The sequence below is a fragment of the Heterodontus francisci genome, chromosome 3, assembly GCF_036365525.1.
Source record: "Heterodontus francisci isolate sHetFra1 chromosome 3, sHetFra1.hap1, whole genome shotgun sequence".
Classification (NCBI taxonomy): domain Eukaryota; kingdom Metazoa; phylum Chordata; class Chondrichthyes; order Heterodontiformes; family Heterodontidae; genus Heterodontus; species Heterodontus francisci.
This window is the reverse complement of record NC_090373.1, coordinates 6212266-6234012: the sequence shown is the minus strand read 5'-3', so window position 1 is coordinate 6234012 and position 21747 is coordinate 6212266. Positions and strand designations below refer to the sequence as shown.

The 21747-nt window shown below is 51.5% G+C and overlaps 1 protein-coding gene across 16 annotated transcripts in view; it reads right to left on the bottom strand.

The window, feature by feature from the left end:
- The window catches only part of LOC137353703 (regulating synaptic membrane exocytosis protein 3-like), a 1492914-nt gene that overhangs the window by 1196460 nt on the left and 274707 nt on the right, over positions 1-21747 (bottom strand). For 15 of the 16 annotated variants that reach the window (XM_068020069.1, XM_068020075.1, XM_068020096.1 and 12 more), the window contains exon 2: positions 17298-17375. The exons of the other annotated variant lie outside the window; for it this stretch is intronic. In XM_068020069.1, coding sequence (XP_067876170.1) covers positions 17298-17375 — 78 coding nt within the window. The remainder of the gene's footprint in view (positions 1-17297; positions 17376-21747) is intronic. 16 annotated transcript variants of the gene reach the window in all.

Genomic DNA, 21747 nt, shown 5'->3' with positions numbered 1-21747 from the left:
CCCTCCACCATCCAGCTGCCAGTCACACCTCCAGCATCCAGCTACCAGTCACCCCTCCAGCATCCAGCTACCAGTCCACCCCTCCACCATCCAGTTCCCAGTCACCCCTCCACCATCCAGTTCACTGTCACCCCTCCACCATTCAGTTACCAGTCACCCCTTCACCATCCAATTACCAGTCACCCCCCCACCATCCAGCTACCAGTCACCCCTCCAGCTTTCAGCTACCAGTAACCCCTCCACCATCCAGCTACCAGTCACCTCTCCAGCATCCAGCTACCAGTACCCACTCCACGATTCAGTTACCAGTCACCCCTCCACCATCCCGTTACCAGTCACCCCTCCACCATCCAGCTGCCAGTCACACCTCCAGCATCCAGCTACCAGTCCCCCTCCGCCATCTAGTTACCAGTCACCCCTCCACCATCCAGTTACCAGTCACCTCTCCAGCATCCAGCTTCCAGTCACCCCTCCGCCATCCAGTTACCAGTCACCCGTCCAGCATCCATCTTCCAGTCACCCCTCCACCATCCAGTTCCCAGTCACCCCTCCACCATCCAGCTATCAGTCACCCCTCAACCATCCAGTTACCAGTCACCCCTTCACCATCCAGTTACCAGTCACCGCTCCACCATCAAGCCACCAGTCACCCCTCCAGCATCCAGCTACCAGTCACCCCTCCACAATCCAGTTAGCAGTCACCCCTCCACCATCCAGCTGCCAGTCACCCCTCCAGCATCCTGCTGCCAGTCACCCCACCAGCATCCAGCTACCAGTCACCCCTCCACCATCCAGTTATCGGTCAGCCCTCCACCATCCAACTGCCAGTCACCCCTCAACCATCCAGATACCGGTTAACCCTCCACATCGAACTGCCAGTCTCCTCTCACCATCCAACTACCAGTCACCCTTCCACCATCCAGCTTCCAGTCATCCCTCCACCATCCAGTTACCAGTCAGCCATCCAACATCCAACTAGCAGTCACCCCTCCACCATCCAGCTACCAGTCACCCCTCAAGCATTCAGCTACCAGTAACCCCTCCACCATCCAGCTACCAGTCACCCCTCCAGCATCCAGCTACCAGTCCCCCCTCCACTATTCAGTTACCAGTCACCCCTCCACCATTTAGTTACCAGTCACCCCTCCACCATCCAGCTGCCAGTCACCCCTCCGCCATCTAGTTACCAGTCACCCCTCCAACATCCAGTTACCAGTCACCTCTCCAGCATCCAGCTTCCAGTCACACCTCCACCATCCAGTTACCAGTCACCCCTCCAGCATCCAGCTACCAGTCACCACTCCACCATCCAGCTTCCAGTCACACCTCCACCATCCAGTTACCAGTCACCCCTCCACCATCCAGCTATCAGTCACCCCTCCACCATCCAGTTACCAGTCACCCCTTCACCATCCAATTCACAGTCACCCCTCCACCATCCAGCTACCAGTCACCGCTCCACCATCCAGCTATCAGTCACCCCTCCACCATCCAGTTACCAGTCACCCCTTCACCATCCAATTCACAGTCACCCCTCCGCCATCCAACTACCACTCACCCCTCCCGCATCCAACTACCAGTCACCCCTCCACCATCCAACTACCAGTCACCCCTCCACCATCCAGTTACCAGTCACCCCTCCACCAGCCAACTACAGTCTCCCATCCACCATCCAGCTACCAGTCACCCCTCCACCATCCAAGTAACAGTCACCCATCCACCATCCTGCGACCACTCACCCCTGCACCATCCAGTTTCCTGTCACCCCTCACCATCCAACTACCAGTCACCCCTCCACCATCCAGTTGCCAGTCACCCCTCCACCATCCAACGACCCGTCACCCATCCACCATCCAACTAACAGTCACCCATCCACCATCCAACTACCAGTCACCCCTCCACCATCCAGCTACCAGACCCCCCTCCGCCATCCAATTACCAGTCAGCCCTCCACCATCCAGCTACCAGTCTCCACTCCACCATCCAGTTCACTGTCACCCCTCCACCATCCAGTTACCAGTCACCCCTCCAGCATCCAGCTGTCAGTCACCCCTCCACCATCCAGTTACCAGTCACCCCTTCACCATCCAATTACAAGTCACCCCTCCACCATCCAGCTATCAGTCACCCCTCCACCATCCAGTTACCAGTCACCCCTTCACCATCCAATTACAAGTCACCCCTCCACCATTCAGCTACCAGTAACCCCTCCACGATCCAGCTACCAGTCACCCCTCCAGCATCCAGCTACCAGTCCCCCCTCCACTATTCAGTTACCAGTCACCCCTCCACCATCCAGTTACCAGTCACCCCTCCACCATCCAGCTGCCAGTCACACCTCCAGCATCCAGCTACCAGTCACCCCTCCAGCATCCAGCTACCAGTCCACCCCTCCACCATCCAGTTCCCAGTCACCCCTCCACCATCCAGTTCACTGTCACCCCTCCACCATCCAGTTACCAGTCACCCCTTCACCATCCAATTACCAGTCACCCCCCCACCATCCAGCTACCAGTCACCCCTCCAGCTTTCAGCTACCAGTAACCCCTCCACCATCCAGCTACCAGTCACCCCTCCAGCATCCAGCTACCAGTCCCCACTCCACTATTCAGTTACCAGTCACCCCTCCACCATCCCGTTACCAGTCACCCCTCCACCATCCAGCTGCCAGTCACACCTCCAGCATCCAGCTACCAGTCCCCCCTCCGCCATCTAGTTACCAGTCACCCCTCCACCATCCAGTTACCAGTCACCTCTCCAGCATCCAGCTTCCAGTCACCCCTCCGCCATCCAGTTACCAGTCACCCGTCCAGCATCCATCTTCCAGTCACCCCTCCACCATCCAGTTCCCAGTCACCCCTCCACCATCCAGTTACCAGTCACCCCTTCACCATCCAGCTGCCAGTCACCCCTCCAGCATCCTGCTGCCAGTCACCCCACCAGCATCCAGCTATCAGTCACCCCTCAACAATCCAGTTACCAGTCACCCCTTCACCATCCAGTTCCCAGTCACCCCTCCACCATCCAGTTACCAGTCACCGCTCCACCATCAAGCCACCAGTCACCCCTCCAGCATCCAGCTACCAGTCACCCCTCCAGCATCCAGCTATCAGTCACCCCTCAACCATCCAGTTACCAGTCACCCCTTCACCATTCAGTTACCAGTCACCCCTCCACAATCCAGTTACCAGTCACCCCTCCACCATCCAGCTGCCAGTCACCCCTCCAGCTTCCTGCTGCCAGTCACCCCTCCAGCATCCAGCTACCAGTCACCCCTCCACCATTCAGTTACCAGTCACCGCTCCACAATCCAGTTACCAGTCACCCCTCCACCATCCAGCTGCCAGTCACCCCTCCACCATCGAACTGCCAGTCACCTCTCACCATCCAACTACCAGTCACCCTTCCACCATCCAGCTACCAGTCATCCCTCCACCATCCAGTTACCAGTCAGCCATCCAGCATCCAACTACCAGTCACACCTCCACCATCCAGCTACCAGTCACCCCTCCAGCATTCAGCTACCAGTAACCCCTCCACCATCCAGCTACCAGTCACCCCTCCAGCATCCAGCTACCAGTACCCCCTCCACTATTCAGTTACCAGTCACCCCTCCACCATTTAGTTACCAGTCACCCCTCCACCATCCAGCTGCCAGTCACACCTCCAGCATCCAGCTACCAGTCCCCCCTCCGCCATCTAGTTACCAGTCACCCCTCCAACATCCAGTTACCAGTCACCTCTCCAGCATCCAGCTTCCAGTCACACCTCCACCATCCAGTTACCAGTCACCCCTCCAGCATCCAGCTACCAGTCACCACTCCACCATCCAGCTTCCAGTCACACCTCCACCATCCAGCTATCAGTCACCCCTCCACCATCCAGTTACCAGTCACCCCTTCACCATCCAATTCACAGTCACCCCTCCACCATCCAGCTATCAGTCACCCCTTCACCATCCAATTACCAGTCACCCCTCCACCATCCAGTTACCAGTCACCTCTCCAGCATCCAGCAACCAGTCCCCCCTCCACTATTCAGTTACCAGTCACCCCTCCACCATCCAGTTCCCAGTCACCCCTCCACGATCCAGCTGCCAGTCACACCTCCAGCATCCAGCTACCAGTCCCCCCTCCGCCATCTAGTTCCGAGTCACCCCTCCACCATCCAGTTGCCAGTCACCTCTCCAGCATCCAGCTTCCAGTCACCCCTCCACCATCCAGTTCCCAGTCACCCCTCCACCATCCAGTTACCAGTCACCCCTCCAGCATCCAGCTGTCAGTCACCCCTCCACCATCCAGTTACCAGTCACCCCTTCACCATCCAATTACAAGTCACCCCTCCACCATCCAGCTATCAGTCACCCCTCCACCATCCAGTTACCAGTCACCCCTTCACCATCCAATTACAAGTCACCCCTCCACCATTCAGCTACCAGTAACCCCTCCACGATCCAGCTACCAGTCACCCCTCCAGCATCCAGCTACCAGTCCCCCCTCCACTATTCAGTTACCAGTCACCCCTCCACCATCCAGTTACCAGTCACCCCTCCACCATCCAGCTGCCAGTCACACCTCCAGCATCCAGCTACCAGTCACCCCTCCAGCATCCAGCTACCAGTCCACCCCTCCACCATCCAGTTCCCAGTCACCCCTCCACCATCCAGTTCACTGTCACCCCTCCACCATCCAGTTACCAGTCACCCCTTCACCATCCAATTACCAGTCACCCCCCCACCATCCAGCTACCAGTCACCCCTCCAGCTTTCAGCTACCAGTAACCCCTCCACCATCCAGCTACCAGTCACCCCTCCAGCATCCAGCTACCAGTCCCCACTCCACTATTCAGTTACCAGTCACCCCTCCACCATCCCGTTACCAGTCACCCCTCCACCATCCAGCTGCCAGTCACACCTCCAGCATCCAGCTACCAGTCCCCCCTCCGCCATCTAGTTACCAGTCACCCCTCCACCATCCAGTTACCAGTCACCTCTCCAGCATCCAGCTTCCAGTCACCCCTCCGCCATCCAGTTACCAGTCACCCGTCCAGCATCCATCTTCCAGTCACCCCTCCACCATCCAGTTCCCAGTCACCCCTCCACCATCCAGTTACCAGTCACCCCTTCACCATCCAGCTGCCAGTCACCCCTCCAGCATCCTGCTGCCAGTCACCCCACCAGCATCCAGCTATCAGTCACCCCTCAACAATCCAGTTACCAGTCACCCCTTCACCATCCAGTTCCCAGTCACCCCTCCACCATCCAGTTACCAGTCACCGCTCCACCATCAAGCCACCAGTCACCCCTCCAGCATCCAGCTACCAGTCACCCCTCCAGCATCCAGCTATCAGTCACCCCTCAACCATCCAGTTACCAGTCACCCCTTCACCATTCAGTTACCAGTCACCCCTCCACAATCCAGTTACCAGTCACCCCTCCACCATCCAGCTGCCAGTCACCCCTCCAGCTTCCTGCTGCCAGTCACCCCTCCAGCATCCAGCTACCAGTCACCCCTCCACCATTCAGTTACCAGTCACCGCTCCACAATCCAGTTACCAGTCACCCCTCCACCATCCAGCTGCCAGTCACCCCTCCACCATCGAACTGCCAGTCACCTCTCACCATCCAACTACCAGTCACCCTTCCACCATCCAGCTACCAGTCATCCCTCCACCATCCAGTTACCAGTCAGCCATCCAGCATCCAACTACCAGTCACACCTCCACCATCCAGCTACCAGTCACCCCTCCAGCATTCAGCTACCAGTAACCCCTCCACCATCCAGCTACCAGTCACCCCTCCAGCATCCAGCTACCAGTACCCCCTCCACTATTCAGTTACCAGTCACCCCTCCACCATTTAGTTACCAGTCACCCCTCCACCATCCAGCTGCCAGTCACACCTCCAGCATCCAGCTACCAGTCCCCCCTCCGCCATCTAGTTACCAGTCACCCCTCCAACATCCAGTTACCAGTCACCTCTCCAGCATCCAGCTTCCAGTCACACCTCCACCATCCAGTTACCAGTCACCCCTCCAGCATCCAGCTACCAGTCACCACTCCACCATCCAGCTTCCAGTCACACCTCCACCATCCAGCTATCAGTCACCCCTCCACCATCCAGTTACCAGTCACCCCTTCACCATCCAATTCACAGTCACCCCTCCACCATCCAGCTATCAGTCACCCCTTCACCATCCAATTACCAGTCACCCCTCCACCATCCAGTTACCAGTCACCTCTCCAGCATCCAGCAACCAGTCCCCCCTCCACTATTCAGTTACCAGTCACCCCTCCACCATCCAGTTCCCAGTCACCCCTCCACGATCCAGCTGCCAGTCACACCTCCAGCATCCAGCTACCAGTCCCCCCTCCGCCATCTAGTTCCGAGTCACCCCTCCACCATCCAGTTGCCAGTCACCTCTCCAGCATCCAGCTTCCAGTCACCCCTCCACCATCCAGTTACCAGTCACCCCTCCAGCATCCAGCTACCAGTCACCCCTCCACCATCCAGTTCCCAGTCACCCCTCCAGCATCCATTTACCAGTCAGCCCTCCATCATCCAGCTATCAGTCACCGCTCCACCATCAAGCCACCAGTCACCCCTCCACCATCCAGCTACCAGTCACCGCTCCACCATCAAGCCACCAGTCACCCCTCCACCATCCAGCTACCAGTCACCGCTCCACCATCAAGCCACCAGTCACCCCTCCAGCATCCAGCTACCAGTCAGCCCTCCAGCATCCTGCTACCAGTCACCCCTCCACCATCCAGTTACCAGTCAGCCCTCCACCATCCAACTGCCAGTCACCCCTCAACCATCCAGATACCAGTCACCGTTCCACCATCCAACTATCAGTCACCCCTCTAGCATCGATCTACCAGTCACCCATCCACCATCCAGCTACCAGTGACCCCACCACCATCCAGTTACCAGTCACCCATCCACCATCCAGTTACCAGTCACCCCTCCACAAACCAACTACCAGTCACCTCTCCACCAACCAGTTATACTGCACCCCTGCACCATCCAACTGCCAGTCACCCCTCCAGCATCCAACTACCAGTCACCCATCCATCATCCAGTTACCAGGCACCCCTCCACCATCCAGCTACCAGTCACCCCTCCACCATCCAACTACCAGTCACCCCTCCACCATCCAGTTACAAGTAACGCCTCCAACATCCAGCGACCAGTCACCCATCCACCAATCAACTACCAGTCACCTCTCCACCATCCAGTTACCAGTCACCCCTCCACCATCCAAATACCAGTCAACCCTCCACCATCCAGTTACCAGTTATCCCTCCACCATTCAGCTACCAGTCACCCCTCCACCATCCAGTTACCAGTCACCCCTCCACCATCCAGTTACCAGTCACCCCTCCACCATCCAAATACCAGTCAACCCTCCACCATCCAGTTACCAGTTATCCCTCCACCATCCAACTCCCAGTCACCCATCCACCATCCAGCTACCAGTCACCCCTCCACCACCCACTTACCAGTCACCCCTCCACCATCCAGCTACCAGTCACCCCTCTACCATTCAGCTTCCAGTCACCCCTCCAGCATACTGCTACCAGTCACCCCTCCAGCATCCAGCTACCAGTCACCCCTCCACCATCCAGATACCGGTTAACCCTCCACATCCAACTACCAGTCACCCTTCCACCATCCAGTTACCAGTAACCGCTCCAACCTCCAGTTTCCAGTCACTCCTCCAGCATCCAACTGCCAGTCAACCCTCCACCATCCAGTTACCAGTCACCCCTCTAGCATCCATCTACAAGTCACCTCTCCACCATCCAGCTACCACTCACACCTCCACCATCCAACTACCAGGCACCCATCCACCATCCAGTTACCAGTCACCCCTCCACCACCCACTTACAGTCACCCCTCCACCATCCAACCAGTCACCCATCCAACATCTAGCTCCCAGTGACCCCACCACCATCCAGTTCCCAGTCACCCATCCACCATCCAGTTACCAGTCACCCCTCCACAAACCAACTACCAGTCACCTCTCCACCAACCAGTTACACTGCACCCCTCCACCATCCAACTACCAGTCACGCCTCCACCATCCAACTACCAGTCACCCCTCCAGCATCCAACTACCAGTCACCCCTCCACCATCCAGTTACCAGGCACCCCTCCACCATCCAACTACCAGTCACCCCTCCAGCATCCAACTACCAGTTACCCCTCCACCATCCCGATACCGGTCAAACCACCACCATCCAACTAACAGTCACCCCTCCACCATTCAGTTACAAGTAACCCCTCCAACATCCAGCGACCAGTCACCCATCCACCAACCAACTACCAGTCACCTCTCCACCATCCAGTTACCAGTCACCTCTCCAGCATCCAGCAACCAGTCACCCCTCCACCATCCAGTTACCAGTCACCCCTCCAGCATCCAGCTCCCAGTCACCCCTCCACCATCCAGTTCACTGTCACCCCTCCACCATCCAGTTACCAGTCACCCCTCCACCATCCAGTTACCAGTCACCCCTTCACCATCCAATTACCAGTCACCCCTCCACCATCCAGTTACCAGTCACCTCTCCAGCATCCAGCAACCAGTCACACCTCCACCATCCAGCTAGCAGTCCCCCCTCCACTATTCAGTTACCAGTCACCCCTCCACCATCCAGTTCCCAGTCACCCCTCCACCATCCAGCTGCCAGTCACACCTCCAGCATCCAGCTACCAGTTCCCCCTCCGCCATCTAGTTACGAGTCACCCCTCCGCCATCCAGTTACCAGTCACCTCTCCAGCATCCAGCTTCCAGTCACCCCTCCACCATCCAGTTACCAGTCACCCCTCCAGCATCCAGCTACCAGTCACCCCTCCACCATCCAGTTCCCAGTCACCCCTCCAGCATCCATTTACCAGTCAGCCCTCCATCATCCAGCTATCAGTCACCCCTTCACCATCCAGCTACCAGTCAGCCCTCCAGCATCCTGCTACCAGTCACCCCTCCACCATCCAGTTACCAGTCACCCATCCACCATCCAGCTACCAGTCACCCCTCCACCACCCACTTACCAGTCACCCCTCCACCATCCAACTACCAGTCACCCATCCACCATCCAGCTACCAGTCACCCCTCCACCATCCATTTACCAGTCACCTCTCCAGCATCCAGCAACCAGTCACCCATCCACCATCCAGTTACCAGTCACCCCTCCAGCATCCAGCAACCAGTCACCTCTCCACCATCCAGTTCACTGTCACCCCTCCACCATCCAGTTACCAGTCACCCCTCCACCATCCAGTTACCAGTCACCCCTTCACCATCCAATTACCAGTCACCTCTCCAGCATCCAGCTATCAGTCACCGCTCCACCATCAAGCCACCAGTCACCCCTCCACCATCCAGCTACCAGTCACCGCTCCACCATCAAGCCACCAGTCACCCCTCCACCATCCAGCTACCAGTCACCGCTCCACCATCAAGCCACCAGTCACCCCTCCAGCATCCAGCTACCAGTCAGCCCTCCAGCATCCTGCTACCAGTCACCCCTCCACCATCCAGTTACCAGTCAGCCCTCCACCATCCAACTGCCAGTCACCCCTCAACCATCCAGATACCAGTCACCGTTCCACCATCCAGTTACCAGAAACCCCTCCAACCTCCAGTTTCCAGTCACTCCTCCAGCATCCAACTGCCAGTCAACCCTCCACCATCCAGTTACCAGTCACCCCTCCACCATCCAACTATCAGTCACCCCTCTAGCATCGATCTACCAGTCACCCATCCACCATCCAGCTACCAGTCACCCATCCACCTCCCACTTACCAGTCACCCCTCCACCATCCAACTACCAGTCACCCATCCACCATCCAGCTACCAGTGACCCCACCACCATCCAGTTACATGTCACCCATCCACCATCCAGTTACCAGTCAACCCTCCACAAACCAACTACCAGTCACCTCTCCACCAACCAGTTACACTGCACCCCTGCACCATCCAACTGCCAGTCACCCCTCCAGCATCCAACTACCAGTCACCCATCCATCATCCAGTTACCAGGCACCCCTCCACCATCCAACTACCAGTCACCCCTCCACCATCCAACTACCAGTCACCCCTCCACCATCCAGTTACAAGTAACGCCTCCAACATCCAGCGACCAGTCACCCATCCACCAATCAACTACCAGTCACCTCTCCACCATCCAGTTACCAGTCACCCCTCCACCATCCAAATACCAGTCACCCCTCCAACATCCAGTTTCCTGTCACTCCTCCAGCATCCAACTACCAGTCACCCCTCCTGCATCATACTACCAGTCAACCCTCCACCATCCAGTTACCAGTTATCCCTCCACCATTCAGCTACCAGTCACCCCTCCACCATCCAGTTACCAGTCACCCCTCCACCATCCAACTCCCAGTCACCCATCCACCATCCAGCTACCAGTCACCCCTCCACCACCCACTTACCAGTCACCCCTCCACCATCCAGCTACCAGTCACCCCTCTACAATTCAGCTACCAGTCACCCCTCCACCATCCAACTACCAGTCACCCCTCTACCATTCAGCTACCAGTCACCCCTCCACCATCCAGCTACCGGTCGCTCCTCCACCATCAAACCACCAGTCACCCCGCCACCATCCAACTACCAGTCACCCCTCCACCATCCAACTACCAGTCACCCCTCCAGCATCCAACTACCAGTCACCCTTCCACCATCCAGTTTCCAGTCACCCCTCCACCATCCAACTACCTGTCACCTCTCCACCATCCAGTTACCAGTCACCCCTCCACTATCCTACTACCAGTCACCCCTCCACCATCCAACTACCTTTCACCCCTCCACCATCCAGCTACCAGTCACCCCTCCAATATCCAATTACCAGTCCCCCCTCCACCATCCAGTTACCAGTCACCCCTCCAGCATCCAGCTCCCAGTTACCCCTCCACCATCCAGTTACCAGTCACCCCTCCAGCATCCAGCTACCAGTGACCCCTCCACCATCCAGTTACCAGTCACCCCTCCAGCGTCCAGTTACCAGTCACCCCTCCACCATCCAGCTGCCATTGACCCCTCCAGAATCCAGCTACCAGTCACCCTTCGGCATCCAGCGACCACTCCAGCGTCCAGCTGGCAGTGACCCCTCCAGCATGCAGTGATCCCTCCAGAAACCAGCAACCAGTGACCCCTCCAGCAACCAGTGACCCTTCCAGCATCCAGTGATCCCTCCAAAAACCAGCAAACAGTGACCCCTCCAGCATGCAGTGACCCCTCCAGCATTCCCTGAAGAACGTCGCAAGAAAAACATACCTGTGGGCATGGCTGAAGCTAGATTCTAGGTGGCCCCATGGTTCAGTGACAACTCCCTGCGTGTTCTCCTCCAGGCTACTCGGGCAAGGCAGGAGATCCTCTTCCCCAGGGACAGAAGGAGGAAACCACCCTGCCTAACCAAGCAAGCCTGGATGGAAGTCTCCGAGGAGGTCAGCAGCCATGGGGTCATCCAGAGAACCTGGCAAGTGCATCAATGACCTCCTACACTTTGCAGGGGTGAATCGTTTGGTGCCCATTGAGGGTGCAGTAAATAGAGAAGTGTGAGGGCACGGATGGTGAGAATGGAGAGCCCACCATGGCGGTGGCAATGGGTGGAGGCTGCAGCATCCCTTTCATATGGATTGGATGTAGGTCTGTCTAGGGAAGTGAGCTTCACACTACTGACCCTTGACAGGTGGCTCATGAAAGATCTAATGGCACATGCATGTCATTCATCCCTGCCACAGCAGCAAGTGTGCAAGTTGATTGGGTGTTATGCTTGCTCTAGTGCAGCCACTAACATTCTTCTTCTGTGTTCCCACAGGAGAAGAGGGCCCAGGATGCCAGGGAGAGGGCCTACATGGGTAGCAGACAGCCAGTGCTTACCATCCTGACACCCATGCAGGAAGATGTTCCAGAACTAGCAGGGTATCATTGCAGCCGCTCCATCATGGACGGTCAGGCCAGAGTGCACTCACAGCAGAGCAAGCCACACTGACTCAAATGCTGTCCTAATGTCAAGGGCAATCACTCTCACCTCACTTCTGGAGTTCAGCTCTTTTACTCATGTTTGGACCAAGGCTGTAACGAAGTCAGGAGACGAGAGCCCCTGGCATAATCCACACTGAGCATCAGTGAGCAGATAATTGCTGAGTTAGTGCTGCTTGATAGCACTGTCGATGATACCATCTATCACTTTTCTGAAGATTGAGAGTGACTGATGGGGCGGTAATTTGCCAGATTGGATTTGTCTTGCTTTTTTGTGGACAAGACATAGCTGGGCAATTTTCCGCATTGTCGGGTAGATGCCGGTGTTGCAGCTGTACTGGAACAGCTTGGCTTGGGGCGTGGCTAGTTCAGCAGCACAAGTCTTCAGTACTACAGCCAGAATGTTGTCGGGGCTTGGAGCCATTGCACTCATCCATTTCTTGATATCACATGGTGCGAATCGGATTGGCTAAAGACTGGCATCTGTGATGCTGGAGACTTCAGGAGGAGGCCAGGATGGATCATCCATTCAGCACTTCTGACTGAAGACAGTTGCAAATGCTTCAGCCTTATCTTTCACACTGATGTGCTAGGCTCCCCCATCATTGAGGATGAGGATATTTGTAGAGCCACCTCCTCCAGTTTAGTTGTTTAATTTTTCACCATCATTCACGACTGGATGTGGAAGCACTGCAGAGCTTAGATCTGATCCGTTTGTTGTGGGATCATTTAGCTCTGTCTATTGCATGCTGCTTCCACTGTTCAGCATGCAAGTAGTTCTGGGTTGCAGTGTCGACAGTTTGGCACCTCCTTTGTAGGTACCCCTGGTGCTGCTCCTGCCATCCTCTCCTACACTCTTCATTGAACCAAGGTTGGTCCCTTGGCTTGATAGTAATGGTGGAGTGAGTGATATGTCAGGTCATGAGGTTACAGATTGTGATTGACTACAATCCTGCGGCTGCTGATGGTCCACAGCACCTCATGGAAGCCCAGATTTGAATTGCTAGATCTGTTCTGAACCTATCCCATTTAGCATGGTGGTAGCACACAAGATGATAGAAGATATCCTCGGGTGGAAGACTGGACTTTGTCTCCACAAGGACTGTGCGGTGGTCACTCCTACCAATACTTTCGTGGACAGATGCATCTGTAACAGGTAGATTGCTGAGGACGAGGTCAAGCAGGTTTTTCCCTTGTGCTGGTTCTCTCACTACCTGCCGCATACCCAGTCTGGCAGATAAGTTCTTCTGGATTTGGCCAGCTCAGTCAGTAGTGTTGCCACTCTTGGTGATGGACATTGAAGTTCCCCACGCAGAGTACATCCTGTGCCCTTGCTACTCCCAATGCTTCTTCCAAGTGGTGTTCAACATGGAGGAGTACAGATTCATCAGCTGAGGGAGGGCGGTAAATGGTTATCAGCAGGAGGTTTCCTTGCCCATGTTTGGCCTGATGTCATGAGACTTCATGGGGTCTGCAGTCAATGTTGAGGACTTCCAGGGATATTCACTCCCAACTGGATACCACTGTGCCACCACCTTTGGTGGGTCTGTCTTGCCAGTGGGGCAGAATATACGCAGGAATGGTGATGGTGGAATCTGGGACACTGGATGTAAGGTATGATTCTGTGAGTATGCCTGATGGGCTGCAAAATTCCCCAGATGTCAGTGAGGACCGTTAGGGAACACCACTGCATACCTCCTTCCAGTCTAAAACATAAGCATTCACCACTACTCTCCACTTCTGTCTCTTCACCAATTTCTTTTCATGGAATCACAGAAACTTACCATTCAGCCCATTCTGCCTGTGGTGGCTCTGGGCAGGGTGTGGCCTTTGTCATTCCTGGTGCCTAGGTCGATGCTGAGTGGTCCGTCCAATTTTATTTTTATTCACCTTTTCTGTGGTAGTTTGAGACAACTGAATGACTTGCTAGAGCTTTTCAGAGGGCAGTTAACAGTCAAATACATTGTGGTGGGTCTGGAGTCACATGTAGGCCAGACCAGATAAGGACAGCGGATTTCCTTCCCTAAAGGAAATTAGTGAACCAGATGGGTTTTTACGACAATCAATGGTACTTTCATGGCACTATTACTGAGACTAGTTTTCAATTCCAGATTTGTATTAATGAATTAATAATTGAATTTAAATTCCATCAGCTGCTATGGTGGGATTTGAACCCATGCTCCCAGGGCATTAGCCTGGGCATCTGGATAACTAGTTCAGTGACATTACCACTGCACCATCGTCTCCCCTAGAACTTTATAGTTCACTGGTTAGGCCTCAGCTGGAATATTATGGACAATTCTGGGCACCACACTTCAGGAGAGATATAAAGGCCTGAGAAACGGTACAGAGGAGGTTTACCAGAATGTTATCAGGGATAAGGGACTTCAGTTCTGAGGAAAAGTTGGAAAAGTTTGGAATGTTCTCCCTGGAACAGAGAAGGTTAAGAGATGACCTTTTCAAGACGGTGAGAGGTTTCGATGGAGTAGATAGAGAAGACTATTCCCTCTGGTGAGTGGGGCAATAACCAGAGGTTATAGATTCAAAATGAATTGTCAAAAGATCTAGAGGGGAGATGGGGAGGTGAAGAGAAATTTTTTCACTCAGAGAGTTGTCGGGATATGGAACACCCTACATGAAAAGGTGGGTGGAAGTTGATTCCATAAATAACTTTACAAGGGAGTTGAGGATGGGGAACTTACAGGACAAAAATACAGGGACGTTAGAATAAGTACAACTGCTCTTTCAAAGAGCCACCACAGGCAGGAGGGCCAAATGCTAAGTTACTGTGATTCCATAGATAGAAAATTGGCTAAGGGACAGAAGTGGATAGTCGTGGTGAATGGTTGTACTTCAGACTGGAGTGAGATATACAGTGGTGTTCCTTAAGGGTCAGTATGAGGAACACTGCTCTTTTTAATATACATTAGTAACCTGGAGTTGGGTATACCGGGCACAATTTCCATGTTTGCAAATGAAATGAAATTCAGAAATGTAGTAAACAATGAAGAGAAACAGACCCTAGATGGACATAGACAGGCTGGGGCAGATACAATTTAGTTCAGAGAAGTGTGAAGTGATACATTTTGGTCAGAAAAATGAGGAGAGACAACTAAATAGTATAGTTTTAAAGTGGGCACAGGAACAGGAAGACTGGAGGTGTATGCACATAAATATTTGAAGGTGGCAGGGCAAGTTGAGAAGGCTGCTAATAAAGCATACAGGATCCTAGGCTTTATTTAATAGATGCCTACAGTACAAAAACAAGCAAGTTGTAATAAACCTTCATAAAATACTGGTTAGGCCTCAGCTGGAGTATTATGTTCAATTCTGGGCATGAATGCTTTATATTCTCTAGAGTTTAGAAGAATGAGAGGTGATCTCATTGAAGCATACAAAAAAATTTACAGGGCTCGACAGGGTAGATGCAGGAAAGATGTTTCCCCTGGCTGGGAAAGCGGGTCGAGAACCAGGGACAGTCACAGAATAAGAGGTAGGCCGTTTAGGACTGAGATGAGGAGGAATTTCTTCACATAGAGGGTGGTGAATTTTAGGAATTCTCTACCTGAGAGGGCTATGGAGGTTCAGTCATTGAGTATATTCAAGTCAGAGATCGATAGATTTCTAGATATTAAAGATATCAAGGGATATGGGGATAGTGTGGGAAAATGGCGTTGAGATAGAAAATCAACCATGATCTAGTTGAATGGTGGAGCAAGCTCGAGGGGCCAAATGGTTTACTCCTGCTCCCATTTCCTATGTTCCTAAGGGTGTCGAGGTCTTGGAGAGGGTGCAGAGCAGATTTACTAGAATGATACAAGGGATCAGAGACTAGAGAAACAAGTTGTTCTCCTGAGAGTAAAGAGGTTAAAATGAGATTGGATAGAGGTGTTCGAAATCATGAACAGTTTTGATAGAATAAATAAGGAGAAACTGTTTCCAGGGGCAGGAGGGTCAGTAACCAGAGGACCCAGCTTTAACGTGACTGGCAAAAGAACCCCAGGTGACATGAGGAAACTTTTTCATATAGCGAGTTGTCAGCTGGAATGCGCTGCCTGAAAGCATGCTGGAAACAGATTCAATAGTAGCTTTTCACAGAGAACTGGATAAATAATTGAAATGAAAAAAAATACAGGGCTATGGGGAAAGAGGAGGGGATTGGGACTAATCGGATAGCTCTACCCAAAAGCTGGTATGGGCACAACAGGCTGAATGGCCTCATTCTGTGCTATATCATTATTGGTATGTGTGTATATTGCAATATCTGAAACCATTTTAACTCAACTGCTGGCAGCTCCATTTCATTGTATCATCTTTGGACAACCTTTTTTTAAAAAAAGACTTCAGTTTATGCATTCAAAGAGTTAATCTCACTTAACATTATAGTAATAAAGTTACTCAAATCAGGAATATGTTTACTAACATATTAACAAAAGATAAGCTTTTAACTATGATGTTTTCGAAGTTTAGCTTTGGCTTTTATCTTTCATCTTTTTTCCCGTTTTTCTCCTTTCCCTCTTTTAATTTCAACTGATGTTATTTATTGTAGGTTTAAACTTCAAATGTTCCTTTTCTCCTGTGCCGACACTGTCCAGGAGTTTGGAACCACATTGTTAAATTCTGTTCCTGAATAGCTGAAGACTGATTCCAAAATGTCATCTAGTAGCTGATCAAGAGTCAGTTTAGTTGGTCCTCTCATTCCAGCAACCCAGCTACATTTTGACATTTTTTTTCTCAACACCGCTTCACAAATATGAAGCACCAAAAACAGAACTCATAAGTGGATTTGTCGAGTTTTTTCCATCTGTAAAGCCAGGTTATTGTACTCTAGTCAATTCTGAGAAAGCCCTGTTCACATCTGGAAATTCATAGCTACACAGCAAGAGCCCAGCAATAACTGGTCATACACAATCATGCAAGATCCATTAAAAATATATATGGATCATACTACTGAAGTGAAAGTGAACGGAAGACTGAACAATCTGTAAATATAGAATATATCTACGATCAGAACAAATCACGCAGCTACTTTATTGCCAATATGTTAATAATTTACTCCAATAAAATATCAAAACTAAATAGCTCAAAATTAATGATTCACTTGAAGGCTTACTGTTAAACAAATAGCAAAACCAATTGTGAAATAATTAAATAAATAATTCAATCAATCAACAGGATTAATTACATTTCAGTTGTTTGCTTTTAAGTTTCTTATATATTGCTTTCACATTAGCTTAATGAATATAAGTTTGTAAAATGTAGAATGGATAAAACACAACATACTGGTCCAGATCTGGAGAGGAATACATCTTGCTGAGTCTCTTCGACGGGTTTGTTGGCAATTCGTTCCATTGGGGCAAGCTATAAAAGTCATACGTTGTATTATTATTTTAGCCCAGGTTATCTCTTGATACACTGCATTCGTTGCATTGGGCTAAAAAAACAGTATCCCTTATGCTGGCCTGATCTTAATTCAAAAAAGTAGTTTGTACACTCGATTTAGTTTGTGATATATCACTCCATAAAGACGGGATTGTATTCTGGATTAATAGCTTAATTTTGTTGGTGGGAATTAATCTAACGCACTCCAAAAAGCAACATAGAACAATTAAAAAGATGCTGCGTGCAACAAAAGACACACCGTATATAGTAAGAAATTTACAACTATATCCACATGCAAAAGGTTGTTTTAGGCACAGGCCTTATATTATGCAGTATTTGTTCTCAGTGGCATCATTTTAATTAGAATTATCATGAGAGATTTGAATTTTCTTATTTTAAAACAAGACATCCCATTTAGGGTTGAAGGCTCATTTTTTGCCTACAAGTATCCTACAGACCTCAAACAGCACAAGAGACAAACAGATACAGCACAAGTCCAAGGGATACACACAGACAATTACAGACTGTTGCACACAGACAACTAGGTACCAGTCCTAAACAGTATAAAGGAGAAACAGACAAAAAAAGTGATTATGAAAGGGCCAATTTATAACTTGGGCTTTCTCCAATTTTATCAAAATTCCAAATGTCTTTTTAAAAAAATAACTTAAATGAGCAATCTTTAACACTGATAACGTTATAGGCCTGTAAATAGCAATTCAAAATGGAAGTGTTACTGTCACCTTTGAAATGAATTCAGAATGCCTTGAAATGTATGAGAAAGCAGAGAAATGTCAGGAAGCTGCTGTAGTGTGCAGCCGTTACTGCTGACATTTGCTGAATCCTGGCTCCAAAGACCATCAAGAGGGATAGAGTCTATGTCAACCTTACAAAAATTATCTTAACCAGATAACTTAGTACTGAACTGTTTGCAATTTTCATAAAACATCTATGAAAAAGCAAAATATTCAGATCTAAGTATTATCAAGCAGAGAAATACATTTGTCCCTCTCCTCTGTTCCTGAGGTTGCTGATTCTTCATGGCTCAACAAATAGCAGCTTTCTGAAGTGGAAGTTCTTCAGGAAGATGCCTGTATACTGAACATAGGTTTCTTGACCATAGGGACCACTACAGCTAAGCTTGATTGTGGCCTCACCCATCGGTCACTTCAGAAGCACTCAGATGAGGAGAAGGGGGGAGGATCACAGGTTTCTATGGGAAGATCGGTTGCATGGGCTGCATGGCCTACCTGTTCTGTACTTATCCTTTGTGAACAATGACTCCCTGGCAGAAATTGTCTGGATAGCATTCAACAGGGGGGGAGCCTTGGATTTTTCCTCCTTTTGCTGGATTGCCCATCCAGCAGAGATGATAGATTGAATCTGGGATGTATGTGGTTTGCATAGTTCAGTACCACACTAGATAGTGCCTTTACCTATTGTGCCATTGGGGAGCCCACCTTCATTATTACTTCTGCACTAAAATGCTTCTTCAGTACCCAAACTGAAATAAGGAATCACCCCTTCCGTTGTATCAAAATGGATTAATATTTTGCTGTTACAATCATTTAACTATCATAGTGGATTAAGTGTGTCTCAGATCACTTGTGATAATCAGTCCCATTTTTGCAAAAATGTAATTAACAATTTTATAAATGTGTCAACGCCTGCAGCCACTACATTGATCTGAGTGCTGCTCATCATCTTTTATCCTGCTCAAGTCCTGTTCAAAGGAGATTCATTCAACACAGCAATATTTGTAAGTATGGTAATCTGTCTTCCGGGATATCTCATGAACACATTGTGATTCGATTTGAAATTGCCACTGAGAATGAGGAGAGAGGATAGGAAGAATATAGACTGAATTTTATAAGCCCCCCCAACTTTGGGTGTCATGGCAGGGGGCCCAGAAAATACTTCCAGGAGAGGCCCGCTATGTTCCGCGATGCCAGTAGGTCCCGCCCATTTAACCAGCAGCGGTGGGACCCCAGTGCGGCCCCCTGCCGCTCGGCGGGACCCCAGTGCGGCCCCCTGCCGCTCAGCGGGACCCCAGTGCGGCTCCCCACCACTCGGCGGAAGCACCCCAATTAACATATGTGAAGCACTATTTACCTTGCCTGATTATGCATCCTGCTGCCTCTCACTCCACAGTTCCACATTTTCCAGTGAACGGGCAGCTGTCGCATGCCATCCCGTTCATGCCTGAGAAAAGCCAGTGGGACAGCAGAAGTAGGAGTCATCGGACAGTGCAGGTATGATTGGATATATGGGTCTCAGCTCTGCAGGCATGAAGGGAGGTGGGAGAGGGGATGGTATTACCGGGGGCTCAGCTCTGCAGGCATGAAGGGAGGTGGGAGAGGGGATGGTATTACCAGGGGCTCAGCTCTGCAGGCATGAAGGGAGGTGGGAGAGAGGATGTTATTACCAGGGGCTCAGCTCTGCAGGCATGAAGGGAGGTGGGAGAGGGGATGGTATTACCAGGGGCTCAGCTCTGCAGGCATGAAGGGAGGTGGGAGAGGGGATGTTATTACCAGGGGCTCAGCTCTGCAGGCATGAAGGGAGGTACTGAGTATCTTCCCTCCATAAACGGTGGCTGCTCTGCACCATTGTTTGTTTGTGTGAGTGAAGGAGCAATGGCACTCCAGTCACAATGTGTGTGGGGAGGATTCCAGAAACTGTAGGTGTTTAAAGGTTCTTTGGCTGATGGGGCAATCGATGCAGCTGTTGCAATCTGAATGTAGTCATGCTGTGCCACTCATAATGGGAGTTAAGATGGGCAATGCCATGCCACGCCATAGTTGATGCATGAAAGCACATGCTGTAGCAGTCAACATCAATGGTTGCCCTGTTAGGAACCTTCAAAGAAGCGAAGGAACCGAGTTTATTTGCAACTTGGAGATGGGGATGGTTCATCCTATATTATTTGATCTACTTCGAATGAAGATCCATCTGTGCCGCAGGCAAAACCAGCAGGGGTGGGGTGCAGCCCACATAGAGGCCCCCGATCGTTAGCAGCAACTGCCCCCAAGAAGAGCTCGCCACCATAGATCGCCATACATCTACAAGTCCCACATGACATACCTGCATATGTCTGAGTGCCAGTGTCAGAGGCGACTGCGGATGTCGAGAGAGGCGATGATACATCTCTGTGCCCTGATTAACAATGCCTGTGGCCCTCAAAGTGAAAGTGGCTGTTAACTTCGACACCTCTGCATCATTTCTGCAGCCTACCCGAGACTTCTGTGGGGTCACACAGTCAGCAGTGTACCGCTGCATCCAGGTGGTCACCTTTGCCCTGTACTGGAGGACCGATAACTATGTTTGCTTTATGACAGACCCTGAAAGCCAGTTCCAGAGGGCTATTGGTTTCAGCTCCATCGCGGGATTTCCACATGTGCAAGGGGTCATAGACTGCACCCATGTGGCCATCAAGGTTCTCGCTGGGCGACCAGCTGTATAAGTAAACCTAAGGGCTTCCACTCGCTCAACATACAGCTAGTATGGTGATCACCGTAACCATTTTATGCAAATCTGTGCCGCTTTCCAGGCAGCTGCCATGATGCCTTCATCCTGTGCCAGTCCCAGCTGCCACTGCTGTTCACTGAACTGGCTCAGATGGAGGGGTGGCCTCTTGGAGAGAAGGGGTGGCCCTTGCAGACATGGCTCCTGACACCAGTGAGACACCTCACCACTGCTGCAGAGGAGAGTTACAATGCTAGCCATGGAGTAACAAAAGCCACCATTGAACAGGCGATCGGCATGCTGAAAGAGCACTTCCACTGCCTGGATAGATCGGGTGCTGCCTGCAGTACGAACCAGAAAGAGTAGCTTGTATAGTTGCTGTTTGCTGTGCTCTGCACAACTACGCACTCAATAGCAGGGAGGCCTTGCAGGATGAGGAGAGATGTGAGCAGGACTGATCCTCGGACAATGAGGATGCTGGGACTTACAGCAGGAAAGGCACATGGGAGGACAGAGAGCATCCAGGTACCGCATGCAGGGCGAGCAGCGAGTAAGAGATGCATGGCAATGCCTTATTTTCCACGCCATAGGAACCGTCATGGGCTTTGCAAGCCACACAGCACCTTCGTTCACCTGTTGTGCAGCAGTCTACATCTGCAACATCTTTGTCTCCACCATTACTGGCAGTAGCAGACGGAGCCATTGTCCATGTTGACTGCATCCGTGGAGACGCACACGAGTAATACTGTCATGGCAATGATGTTATTCCATACATTGGCAGTTCTGAAAAGCCAATGATGTAATGGTAGGAGACACAATTGGTACAGGCTGGCACACATCATTCACACAGTAAAAACAACACACGTTAATGAAGAACATTTAGAGATGA